The sequence below is a fragment of the Diabrotica virgifera genome, chromosome 2, assembly GCF_917563875.1.
Source record: "Diabrotica virgifera virgifera chromosome 2, PGI_DIABVI_V3a".
NCBI classification, from domain to species: Eukaryota; Metazoa; Arthropoda; class Insecta; order Coleoptera; family Chrysomelidae; genus Diabrotica; species Diabrotica virgifera.
This window is the reverse complement of record NC_065444.1, coordinates 106,924,221-106,937,557: the sequence shown is the minus strand read 5'-3', so window position 1 is coordinate 106,937,557 and position 13,337 is coordinate 106,924,221. Positions and strand designations below refer to the sequence as shown.

The window sequence follows — 13,337 nt, the reverse complement described above, 5'->3', positions numbered from 1 at the left end:
CTACATGAGAATTAGATCAATAATACCTTAATTCGCCAGATTCTGTCATGCGAAAATCCAAATACACTGGCTGCATAGAATAAACAAAATATTAACGGTATGAAATTTTTAAAATAATTGGTCCATTTATTATTTCTACTGTTAAAAAAGTGTCCTATTTAAAACGATACCAATAAACTTTTGATGTTTTTCACAAATCAGTTGACTCTGCTTTTATCAATAAACATTTGAGCTATTTTTCTATATTTACAAATATCTACAAAATTGAACAGAAATATACTCGAATATCAGACACATGTAAAAGGCTGAAAACCAAGACGAAGATCTCCAACACGATGGGAAAACCAAATAAAGACTCTGGTGGGAAATCCCTCCATGAAGTCACCTATCTGGCAAAAGACCGCAGCCAATGAGACAGCAAGCTAACAATACTTACGAGTGTCACCACGCCACACGGGCCCAAGGAATATGGAGGAGGATAATTGGAAGAAATTGTAATCTAAATAAACGGATATTACGTGATAAGTATGAGATAGACGAATCACGAACAAGGGAAGAAGTACCAAAGGCCATCCAAACAATTGATACCAGAGGAGAGAAGGCAATAATAGCCCAGCCGCGCCGGTTCGGATCCGAAAAGTGTGAAACATTTAGAATTGAAATAAATAGTGATACGACAAATGCACATAGATTCTGAAGCCAATAATGTAAAAAAGATTTCCAACATGAGAGATTACCAAAAATAAAAATCATATAAAAAATTACCAAAATAAAAAAAATGTAGAAATATTGGAAGTATTAAACTACCAGACTAAAAAGAAATTGAGTATACATATTAAAAAAAAAAACAGAAATAAGAGATATTTCAACATAAAGAATAAAAAATCGTACAAGAGGCTCGTTGGACAAATGTTAAAACTGAAAGATTATTTCTATAACAGCATGCGAATGAAAAATGTCGATATTTTGATGAAGTAAATAGAACCATGATAGTGAATATACAGTGTGTCAATTTAAAAAGTTGCCACCCCCTATAATTTGGTCCCGATAGAAAATCTAAAAATATGCAAAAACAAGTCAAATTTATTTGTGAGGGGGACATTTTGTAGACCAGTTTTCAACTAAATTACATCAACCCTATAGCGGGGGCGGACACAACCCCCAAAATCTTTAATGGAAAGGGGGGTTGAGTGATACCTCATTTTGAAAGTCATTAAATTACCTTTTCAAAAATACTACACACCTTATATTTCTTTTCAGTACTGTTGGAAAAATCTTGGACTCAATACTCTAAAAAATTTTGGAGTTCTGAACTCTATACTTAATATATTTACGGTTTTACTTGATTTTTCCAAAAATACTTCAAAAAATTCTCTTAATACTTCAACACCCCAAAAAAAATTCAATTTGGAGTTCAATACTCCAAAAAAAATTTTGGAGTTCTGAACTCGATATTTAATTATTAAAATTAATTCTAAGAAAATTAAAATTACTGAAAAGAAATATAATGTATGTGGTATTTTTGAAAAGGTAATCGAACGACCTTTAAAATGAGGTATCACTCAACCCCCCTTTCCATTAAAGATTTTGGGGGTTGTGTCCGCCCCCGTTAGAGGGTTAGTGTAATTTAGTTGAAAACTGGTCTATAAAATGTCCCCCTAACAAATATATTTGACGTGTTTTTGTATATTTTTAGATTTCCTATAGGGACCAAATTATAGAAGTGGCAACTTTTTAAATTGACACCCTATATAAAAGTCAATGAGTACTTATACATAGCAATTAGATATAAACTTGAAAATAAAATTTAATTCGGAAAACTGCATAACTGATTAAAAAAGATTTTTGCCTAAATGGAAAAACATCAAAAAATGCTTTCTGCGTAAGCTCTGGACTTAGACAGGGAGATCCGTTGTTCCCATTGTTGTTTAAACTGACCTTAGAATATGTCATGCGAAAAATGTATCCAAAAAATCAAACCAGACATAGCTGCTCGGGCAGCAAAAATCGTACTCGCCATTGCCGATGACGTAGATGCAGTAACACTCTCAACATTAGAAGTTAAGGATATTTTAGCTGCATTAAATATCGGTCTAAAAATAAATGAAGGCAAAAACAAAATGCATAGTCTTAAACAAGAACGACGGCGAATAAAGCAAAATATTACTATAATTACTATATGATCATAACTTCAAAGTGGTTAAAGAATTTAAATATCTAGGAGCAACAGTCACCAATGACAACAAAATAGAACGAGAAGTTAAAATGCGAACAGTGGCTGGAAACAGGTCTTTCTTTGCAATGCAACATCTAATGAAGTTAAAACTTTTCTTACGAGGTGCAAAAATTCAGATATACAGGGTGTCCAGAAACTCTCCCGACAAACGAAGAGCGGAGATTCTTCAGATAATTTTAAGACAATTTAATCCAATTCACCTAGTCCGAAAATGCTACCTGAGGGAGCTAGAGCTCTTTGAAGATGGCGTCTTGGAATTAGTTTTTCTTAAATATCTCCAGAACACTGTTATTTAGAAAGACAAAAACTGGTACGCTTATTTATCTTCCAGAGATAAATCAATTCCATCAATTACGAATTTCTAGTACCGGTCATAGGCGCCCGTTTTGGATAGGTCAACTGGTATTTTATAGCATAATTTTTTGTCTTTAACTTCTAAGCATTTTTGACGCTGGATTTTTAAATTGTGAGGTGTTCTGGTACTAAAAGATACTCTTACTTTAAGGCGGCAGGATGCACCGTTTTCTAGAAAAATCGATTTGAAAATTTTCGTTTATTGAATTTGAAAAAAATTTCGAAATTTTTTTCAAAAAAAGACGGTGTATTTTACCAACTTAAAGCAAAAATAACTATAAGTACTGTAATACCTCATAATTGAATCATCAAGTGTCAAAAATGCTTAAAAATTAAAGATAAAAAAGTTATGCGATAAAAGAACCGTTGACCTACCCAAAACGGACGCATATGACCGGTACTAGAATTTCGCAACTAAGGAAATCGATTTATCTCTGTAAGATTAAGAAATGTACTAGTTTTCGTTTTTCTAAATAGTTTTTTTTGAAATTTTTTTTTTCAAATTCAACAAACGAAAAATTTTCAAATCGATTTTTCTAGAAAATGGTACATCCTACCGACTGCAAGAGTACCTTTTAGTAATAGAATACCTTACAATTTAATAATCTTCTTCTTCTTCTTTTATATAGGCAGTACTGCCTGTTTTTCTTCAACGGTGCCTTTCATTCTGCCCCTAAGTTGTCATTCCATCTTTTCCTTGGGCGTCCTATACTTCTCCTGCCTAACGGTGACTTGTCGCTGGCTATTCTTACTATCCTTGATTCAGACATCCTGCTTATGTGCTCATTCCACTCTTCTTTTCTGTTCTTTACCCAGGTATTTATATTGTCTACTCCACATATGCGTCTGATTTCCTCACTTCTTACCCTATCCTGTAGTCCTTTTCCAGCAATCCTTCTTAAGATCTTCATTTCGTTGGTTTCCAGATGTCTTCGTGTTTTGCTTGTATCTGGTCTTGTTTCGGCCGTGTAAGTCATAACTGGCCTAATAGGGCCTAATAGGGACCTAGGGTTAATAGGCGAGGTTAGCAACCTACCTATCGTAAAATGAAGCAATGCTCAAAGAACCAACGGGAATTTAATAATCCAGTATAAAAATTTCTTAGAAGTTAAAGATAAAAAAGTTATAAGATAAAATACCAGTTGCCCTACCCAGAACGGGCGCCTATGACCGGTACTAGAAATTCGTAATTGATGCAATTTATTTATCTCTAGAAAATACATAAGTGTACCAGTTTTTGTTTTTCTAAATAGAAGCGTTCTGGAGATATTTAAGAAAAACTAATTCCAAGACGCCATCTTCAAAGAAATCTATCTCCATTAGGAAGCATTTTAGGACTAGGTGAATTGGGTTAAATTGTCTTAAAATTATCTGAAGAATCTCCAATTTTCGTTTGTCGGGGGAGTTTCTGGATACCCTGTATAAGACCATAATACGGCCAGCAGTCGCGTATGGAAGCGTTACATGGACTCTAACAAAAAAAGAAAAAAATAAGTAAATAAATTATTGCTGATGTAGGAACGTAAAATCCTTAGAGTAATATATGGCCCTTGTAGAGATAGCGTGACAAACGAATGGGGACGCAGATACAATAACGAGTTAGAGTCTCTCTTCGGAAAGGAACATCTAGTGAGATTCATAAAGGCCAATTAACTAAGACGAGCAGGACATCGCTTTATAAACAATCTGTTTTGGGAAAGACCAGATGGGAGAAGGTCTGTAGAATGGCCTAGAAAAGGGTGGAAAGATGCAGTCAGAAAGGATATGGAGAAAATGGGAGTGAGACGATGGGAAATAGCGGCACAGGACCGGCAAACATGGAAGGCAATAGTAGATTATGATTTTTTACAACAATCAAAAATTTGTATTTAGTATACGTGAGTCTTATTCTGGAGATATTAGACCGGGAACATCTCACAGCTCTTAGAAGCTATAAATTCTCTATACTCCTGTATTTCTTATATTGAAAAGAGCCACTCAACAATCATATATTACAAAATAACTCAGTTCACCGTGATCCAGAAAAGCACCAAAAATTTTACAATTTATATAAACGAAACCAAAACGATACAAACTTACCTTATGATCCCCCATGCATGTTTCCACTCCCATTAGGCCATATTTGATATCAGATTCTTCGGCGACAAGCTGTTTCGCCTTCTTGCTGAGGAGTACTCTGTCACACCAAGCCGGACATCGGGTCTGCATGTACGCCGTAGCTTGTGAAATTTTCTCTTCGAATGGATACGAGGGAGGAAATGTTACGGGGTATTCAGTCAAGGCATCTTCGAAAGCTTCAAGTTCCTTGTCGAACGATTTCAGCTACAAAAACATTTTATTTAAACGAGGCAACAAAGAAGGCGAATATAAAATTGTAAATAAAGTCCAGTTAAAACACAGTAGTAAGTTATTTAAAAATGGACTATTAATTCTACTGGGATTAGTGTACGCAAAATACTTTACCATCTACAGTTGAGTCCATGGTTCTTTGCCCGTGTGGCATTAATACCTGGCGACATAAAACACATACTTTTTATCTAGCATCATTGTCTTCCACGCATGAAACTAAAGACAAACTAGCTACCGCTTGTTCCTAAGTAAAGACACATGCTATTTTTATGAAGCAGACTTGAAGCTCATAAAAAGTAGTTTCTTATTCGTCAAATTCCAAATCGAATATTTCAACGTGAAATAACCAAAAAATAAAGCACTTTTTGAGGAAAACTCATCAAAACTGTTAGCGTTAAAAAAGCTTTTTTATGAAATGGTCTAAAAACGCAGTTGTTTTGTGAAAAATAAACGTTTTCACTTGCACATAACTCAAAAAGAATTAACTTAGTGAAAAAACGTATGTTTTCAGCGTATATCTTCAACGTTGGTTTTTTCACTCCTGCGAAGGGGTTGCCTTCATCCCCCAAGAAAAAGCAACTAAAGGCACATGTTCAAAAGTGAAGTGAAGAGTAAGAGCTAAGTAATCTAAATCTAAATTTTCACTAAATTCGGTATCGCTGTATTTCACGTTCATTTTTAGAGACCTACCAACTGATGAGTGATTTAAAAAAAATATATATTAATATAATCTTCAGTATCATATTATTTAATCTAATAAATTACGTTGTAATAAACATCAAAAAAGTCTTGCGATATAAACATAATTTACAAACGTAACATATACAAATTTATTGAATTTATTACTTTCCGATATCGTAATTAAACAGAAACAGTTGTTTTCACTCTACTAGAACATAAATATATTATTACTGTACAGTATAATTAATAAAATTATATTATAAACATGAATAATTTATAAAATTTAAAAAAATAATTAGTACAAGTGTTTACAATTATTTAGATCAATAGTAATTTACTCTCTTTTAGAAGGAAGTAACGTAATATAAATTATGTGTTGGCCTATTATTATTGTTGGCCTAATTTTGCAGTTGGCCCAACATTACATTGAAGAAAAGTAGATTTTAGAGAGCAAAAACAAAAGTTCAGCACAACTTTAAAAGTTTTAATTCATAGAATTACCATTTTTTGATTTCCATAATATAGAAAATATTTTTTCCACCCACCTCTACCGAAAGTATACTTTTCCTAACCTGATTGTAGGGAGCAAAGTCGTACTTTTCCTCCCTAGGGAGGAGTAGTACTTTTCCTCCCTAGGGAGGGAAAGTAAAAGTGACGACATGGTATGTCATTGATGAAATAACTTATTTAAAATAAATAATTTATTTAAAAATGAAAAAATTACTTAATATTTGAGGAAGGTGGAAAAATCATATGTATGACATGGGAGGAAAGTGCTACTTTTCCTCCCTCGAATGATTACTGCCATCCGCTACGCGTCGGGCAGTAAACTTCATTCTCGGGAGGAAAAGTAGCACTTTCCCCCCTTGTTATACAAATAGCTATTTTTTTAATTATTGAAAAGAATTAATTAAACAAAATAACAAATTAAAAAGCGTATAGAATAGTATGTAATATCAAGAATAAATTTACCACGTCTTTAATTACATTCAAAATTCTTCGAGGCATAGTTTTTATAAATTCCTGGCAAAATTCTGACATATTCTTTGCAATTCTTGCTTCAATTCGTTGAATGACTGACTGGCAGGATGTTTCCTCGATCCTTTTTTATTTCGCGCAAAAAAATATGTATAAGTGGGCAAGTTGGAACTGTTTGAAACACAATCCAGAAGTGGTATACCACGATCTTCGATTCATTTTAAATTCTTTTTTGATGAAAAGAAACCTGTGCCGTCTTGTTGGAAGACAAAATCTTCCCTAACAATAAAACACTTTCAATAATTCAACAAAATTTATTACAAATTAATGTCACTGCAGTCCTGTAATTTGTAATAAAATTTGTGGAAGTATTGAAAAAATAGTTTTAAGTGTTTTATTGTTAGATAAAATGAACTTCCATCCAGTGGCGACGCGTGACTTTTTCTGCAGTGTTACCAAAACAAGATGCAAAAAATCTTATTTAAAAAAATGAAGATATGGCTAAATGTATATATACACTCACCGGCACAAAATTCCGACACCCAAAATTTTTGATTAAGTTTGACAATCTATAACTTTATTATTTGTACTTCGATTTTAAAGATTCTTGCACGAGTTTGTAGGTACATGTATTGATGTCAATTGCTATTATTCCGGTAACAAAAAATTTTTGCTTAGATGGCATTATACGGTGGTGAATGTAAGCGTTGTTTTTTCTCCTAACTTTAAAGAATTCTGTGGAAAAATTGGAGGGCTGATTTTGTTTCATACTCCTTTTGTATTATCCTGGAGGTATCACTAAAGTCTTGTTTTTTGAATTATCTGAATATCTCTTTTCTTGTAAGAGCTGTAATTAAAAACACTTGAAGGTTTATTTAATTAAAAATATCAAACGCACTAAAATTAACAAAACAAAACAAATCTAACAACAAAACAATTCAATAGCGGTTATGTCCACCTCTTGCAGCAACGACTGCTCGCAATCTGTTTACCATCTAATAAAGATGTGTTTTCCTTGCCTGGGGAATAGCCCGATATTCCTCTACCAGGGCCATAACTGTACCAAATTTTCTGGAGGCCTAGGATGACGGCAAATAGTTTTTTTATTCATCCCATAAATGCTCAATATGATTGAGATCTGGGCTGCATGTGGGCCATTCTAATCTTATCAATCCAACCTCAATTGTATGAGTCAATCAGTGTTTTTATTTACAAAAAATGGTACAGCTCCTACAGGAAAAAAGATATTCGGATAATGCAAAAAACAAAATGTTGGTGATGCCTCCGGGAAAATATGACAGGACTATGAAACAAAATCAGCTATTCCATTTTTCCACAGAATTTTTTAAAATTAGGAGAAAATACAACGCTTCCTTTCACCCCTGTACAATGACATGCAAGCAAAATTTTTTGTTACCGGAATAATACCAAACAATATGAATACATGTACCTACCTACAAACAGGTGTAAGAATCTTGAAAATCGGAGCACAAATAATAAAGTTATAAATTGTCAAACTTAATCAAAAATTTTGGGTGGCGGAATTTTGTGCCGGTGAGTGTAGCTTCAATAATATCATTTTGTATATCACTTGAAACTCTCGAAAAAACAGATGTTTTTAGATGTTGACAAAATTTTTGATCTTTTTTGGCAATTAATGTTAACAATTCCCTGTAATTGCCTGGATTGTCAGAGTCGTCGCACTCAAAATGACCACGAAACGCTAGTTCTTGTTTGGCCCAAAAACATACAGTATCTTTTATAAGTGTGCTAAGGATATACCTATCTATTTTTTTAACAAACTCATTATGTTTAGCAATATTTGCTTTAAAAGCTTGGTTAAGAGAACTTTTGATTTTTGTTTTGCCAAACTGAATCAAATTGGGTATACATCTTACATGTAGGTAACGGAGAAATTTCATGTCTCCTTTTTAAAAATCTAACACTATTTTTCTGTAGAAACCAGAAGACATGGCCAACTATACGGTATATTTTTCTTACAACCATAATATAACCAAGGATTTTCACTGTACTAACTAAATTTAAAATATCGAACTACTTTTGTTGCTTCCTTTTTTAAATTGTTTAAAATAGGTCTTTCATTTTTAATCTCATTTTTTTCTTCAAAATTATACAAGGAGAATTACTTTTCAAGTAGTTGATCGATTAAGAAGCGACACTCATCCATGGTTAACTGCACGCACACTTTTTATAGATACTGTCACCAATTTTAAATCTGGTAACAGCGCTACTGATACACAGCGCGCTTATGTCGTCGCTTCTTCAAAATTTTCAGTCACTAGCCGGTCCCGATCGCCAGCGTGGGTATATAACCATTGTAACCAGAAATGAGTCTGGTAACAGAGTATAATAAAGTGCAACTGAGTCACATAAACTCGCCAATATTTTCGTGTCTACGAGTAGTTGGCTATTTACTGACCTAGGTACTATTACCACATAATATAATAATATATTTCTATTGGTAAAAATATTGGTAAATAGAATTATTCATCGTCATAAAATATTTATTTGCAAGATTTTTAACTGTTACCAATGGTAACAGTGGTTACATGGACGCTTCGCCAGTGCTTCCATCAAGTAGCGGTCGAATGTAAAAATCTTCCGCTGATGTCAAACTCTGTTTATATGAAAAGAGATTATTTTAAAACTTTCAAATATTTGTCCGTATTAAAAACCCATTGATAAAATGCAACTTTCCCACACATTTAGACGACAAACTGACACAGATTAAGACAGACGCAAAAAATAACTTTTCTCTTGCGAAACTATTTTTCCTGCGAATCAACTCCTGCTGTCTCCAACATACACTTGTATCTGGACTCATTACTCCATTGTACTGCTTCCCATTATAGAAATGTCCAATATTTGTACTCTTTTGATCATTTCAACCTATTCTTCTTTCCTTATAATATTAAAAGTAGCTTTTCTTTGGCCAAAAAAAAATTTGGAAGTTCTGAACTCGATACTTATCTAATATATGTTACTATTCAACTTGATTTTTCCAAAAGTACTGAAAAGAAATAGATAATGTATGTGGTATTTTTGAAAAGGTAGTTGAATGACCTTTAAAATGAGGTATCACTCAACCCCCCTTTCCATTAAAGATTTTGGGGGTTGTGTCCGCCCCCGCTGAAAGATTAATGGAATTTAGTTGAAAATTGGTGGACACAAAATGTCCCCCTCGTCACAGATAAAGGACCCCGCAAACAATCCTTATGGAAAAGTGGCCCCGGTCAAAGTTCGGTCAATAATAGTTCTCGGTGCGTAGACAAAGTCCAGGGGCCTATGTCTGAAAAGCTACTGTTCAGAAGCTACAGCATTCTGAAGTTATTCGATTCAGGTGCTCGGTTTACGTTAAGTGAACTAATTTATAGTCAAGTGAACGAAAATGTTTATTATTGAAAGAATAGAGACTCATTTTCTTCATGTATATGAATTCGTGGTCAAAAATAGATGCATCGTATTTTGGTATTAAGAAAGCCTCCAAAAAGTTCTCAGAAAACTTAAGAAGTGCCATAGAAAATGTGTTGCTAGAGCGACAGAATAATCATCATGTGTTCATGAATGCTTCACACTTATTAAATACCGCTGCAGTTCCGCCTTATCTTTAGAAAACAGTGGCGAATCTACGGAGGGGGGGGGGCGACAAATTCAACTCAATAAACTCGACAGTTAAGAAAATTAGGGTGTGTATTATCTGTCTATTATGTAGCCTGGGTTTATCTTTTTAAAGAAGCGCCTTCAGAACACTGAGGCACAACCACAGCAAGTGCTGCTAGAACCGCACAAGACATCTCACGTTTTCATTTACTCAACCCCCATTTCCATTAAGGATTTTGGGGGTTGTGTCCGCTAGAGGGTTGATGTATTGTAGTTGAAAACTGATCTACAAAATGTTCCCCTCACAAATAAATCTGACGTGTTTTTGCATATTTTTAGATTTTCTATATGGACCAAATTATAGAGGGTGGTACGTTTGCAAATTGGCACACTTTATAACAGTTCCTTAAAATTTTAGGAATTATTTATTATTTAGTCGATAAAAATAATGTACCTAATTAATTTAATTTTTACTAATTTTTTTTTCAGTCATATAATAAAAAAAATATATGTATTTCCAGACTCTTGACGTTTCCTTACTTAATATTTCTGAACGAGATGTAAATATTTATTGTACGATTTTTTCATCAATCGGCAAATTGGTAGAAATAAGTGAAAAGAACACATTTCAACACTTAGTAACTCAATCAGTAATGTTTAAAAAACGATCAGAAAGACTAAAACGTTTTAAGACTATAAGAATTTTAATTATTTACGTTAAAATAAAAGTTGGTATTCAAAACATTTACTTGGTAAATCTAAAAATAATTGGAACTAAATATTTCGCAAAAAGATAAACAAGCGATACATTTTCTAAGCGATACATTTTCTTGTTTTCTCATGCAATTACGTTATAAATAACTGTATAAAATAATACTCTCAACAGTTTTTTTTTAATTTAATACTAAACCCATCAACGAATATGGTTTACGCATCAACAGTTTAGTATTTTTATTTTTATTATAAAAAATTAGCTACTTTAATCACAATAATTACAATAATTTTATACGATACAATTTTTTAGTATTTTAAAAACTTCAAATATCGTCATAGTTATGGCGGTTTTCCACTAAACGGACAAAACAAAAACAAAACAAACTCGTGTCGGAATAAAACAAAACTGGAACTTTTCGCAAACTTTTTGAAGACTGGCGTGTTTTGAAACAGTTAAAAGTTTTGTTTTTCGAGTCCCGCTCGGAAACGGTAACATCATCATCATCATCATTGGCTCTAAAACCCATGGTGGGTCTTGGCCCATTCCAGAATCAGCTTCCATTTCTTCCTATCCTTCGCCTTGGTTTTCCGATTTCGTACTCTTATTATTGTCGCCTTGCTAGTATCTTGGTACTGGGGGTTACTACCCCCGATGATGGGGTTGATTTAGTTCAAACACTAATTACCGAAATATATGTATTTACAACACTATGTACGACAGTAACTAGTTGGTGTCGGGATGGATAATGTCTCTACTCTAACCACGTCGGTTTCTGAATAATGAATAATATCTTTCTTTACCTTCTATGTATCTATAAATAAATCCCAATTGTTTGTTACGATTTCATACTTGAATGTTACCGTGAATTACTAATAGTACATAATTGCTGACTCCGTTGTTTTCAAAGCGAGTGGCCTACATTGCTGAAGCAATGTCACCCATTTACGTAATGTAAACAGTATATGTAATAATATTTGTTTGAGACTTTTAAAAATTAAATCGATATGGATTACTCGTATTTTTTGGATGCTAATATAAATCCTGTACACTAGTCTAAATACGAATTTTGTACCAAACAAGCAACTGGACTTCGTAAATCCTAGGTTTTCACCTAACGTAACCAGAATAGGAACCGGAAGTCTATATTTGAATTCTTCTTTCTCCAAGTATTTGAGACTTGGAATTCGCAACCATAATATCCAAACGATCCATGTAAAGCGACGAACCAACTACGAACTAACTTGTGCAAAGTTTATGTAAATGATTAATTTAATTTGTAATATTTTCTCAAAGCCACGTTCTAAATGTAAATAAAGACAGCAATTATTTGTTTATCAACTATAAAATAAAAATTAAGTACATTGTGTTTCTCACGTTGCTTATCTCTAGAAACACGTCATTCACTGAATCTCGATGCGACGATACGAACCGAAAATATCGCTGCGTACGCGATCTAAATTGAACTGCAAATATCCTTTGTGTTCATCCCAAAAACCGACAGGCCTTGGTTCGTGACGAGTGACGAATGAACAGCTCGTAAGCGGTCCGGTCTGCCGTACAAATTACACAAATAGTGTTCACATAAAGTTCGGTTCTCATATGTGTACCCGGCTTAAGAAGTTCACATTAGCCAAAACAACTATGTAGATAAAGAGCGTTTGGATGTAAAGAAGAAGCTAGAACAAATAATCCCCGGACAAATAATCCCGGACAAAAAATCCCCACAAATTATCCCCGGAAAAATAATCCCCACAAATTTTTTTGGACAAAATATCCCCATAAAAAATCCCGGACAAAAAATCCCCAAGAAATATTTGGTGCTGAATAGTGCTCTATAAGTTTTCCCGAAATTTTACCAAATTTCGAGTTTCAATTCCATGCTGAAAACTTCAACCACATACATTTAGGTCATTAAAACGCGCGTTGGCATGTGAACGGTTTCAAGTAAAATGTATGTAGTTGTAATCGCGCGTTATCAAAAGGCGCGTTAAGCGCCTGTCAAGAGAACGGGGCCTTGGCTCATTCCCCATATCTTCCACGATTTTTTAAAAAACTCACTCTTTTGTCATGTATATTTTGAGGTTTTGAGCATGAAATTGGAATTCGAAATTTGGTAAAACTTCGGGAAAACTTTTAGAGAACTATTCGGCAGCAAATATTTCTTGGGGATTTTTTGTCCGGGACTTTTTGTGGGGATATTTTGACCAAAAAAATTTGTGGGGGATTACTTGTCCGGGATTTTTTGTGGGGATTTTTTGTCCGGGGTTTTTTGTCCAGGAATAATTTGTGGGGATTTTTTGTCCGGGATTATTTTTGTTCGGGGATTATTTGTCCGGACCCGTAAAGAATGTAGTAAAATCTAAGGACTGGGAAGATTCAGATTATCAAAATATGCGAATAAAA

At 33.7% G+C, this 13,337-nt stretch overlaps 1 protein-coding gene across 4 annotated transcripts in view; it reads right to left on the bottom strand.

The window, feature by feature from the left end:
* LOC114334622 (inositol polyphosphate-5-phosphatase A) overlaps window positions 1-13,337 on the bottom strand; it is a 176,266-nt gene that overhangs the window by 31,644 nt on the left and 131,285 nt on the right. For 2 of the 4 annotated variants that reach the window (XM_028284704.2, XM_028284705.2), the window contains exons 6-7: window positions 4,670-4,912; window positions 27-70 (exon numbers count right to left, since the gene is read on the bottom strand). In XM_028284704.2, the coding sequence (XP_028140505.1) occupies window positions 27-70; window positions 4,670-4,912 (287 nt within the window). The remainder of the gene's footprint in view (window positions 1-26; window positions 71-4,669; window positions 4,913-13,337) is intronic. The other 2 variants (XM_028284701.2, XM_028284703.2) reach the window with 1 other exon arrangement.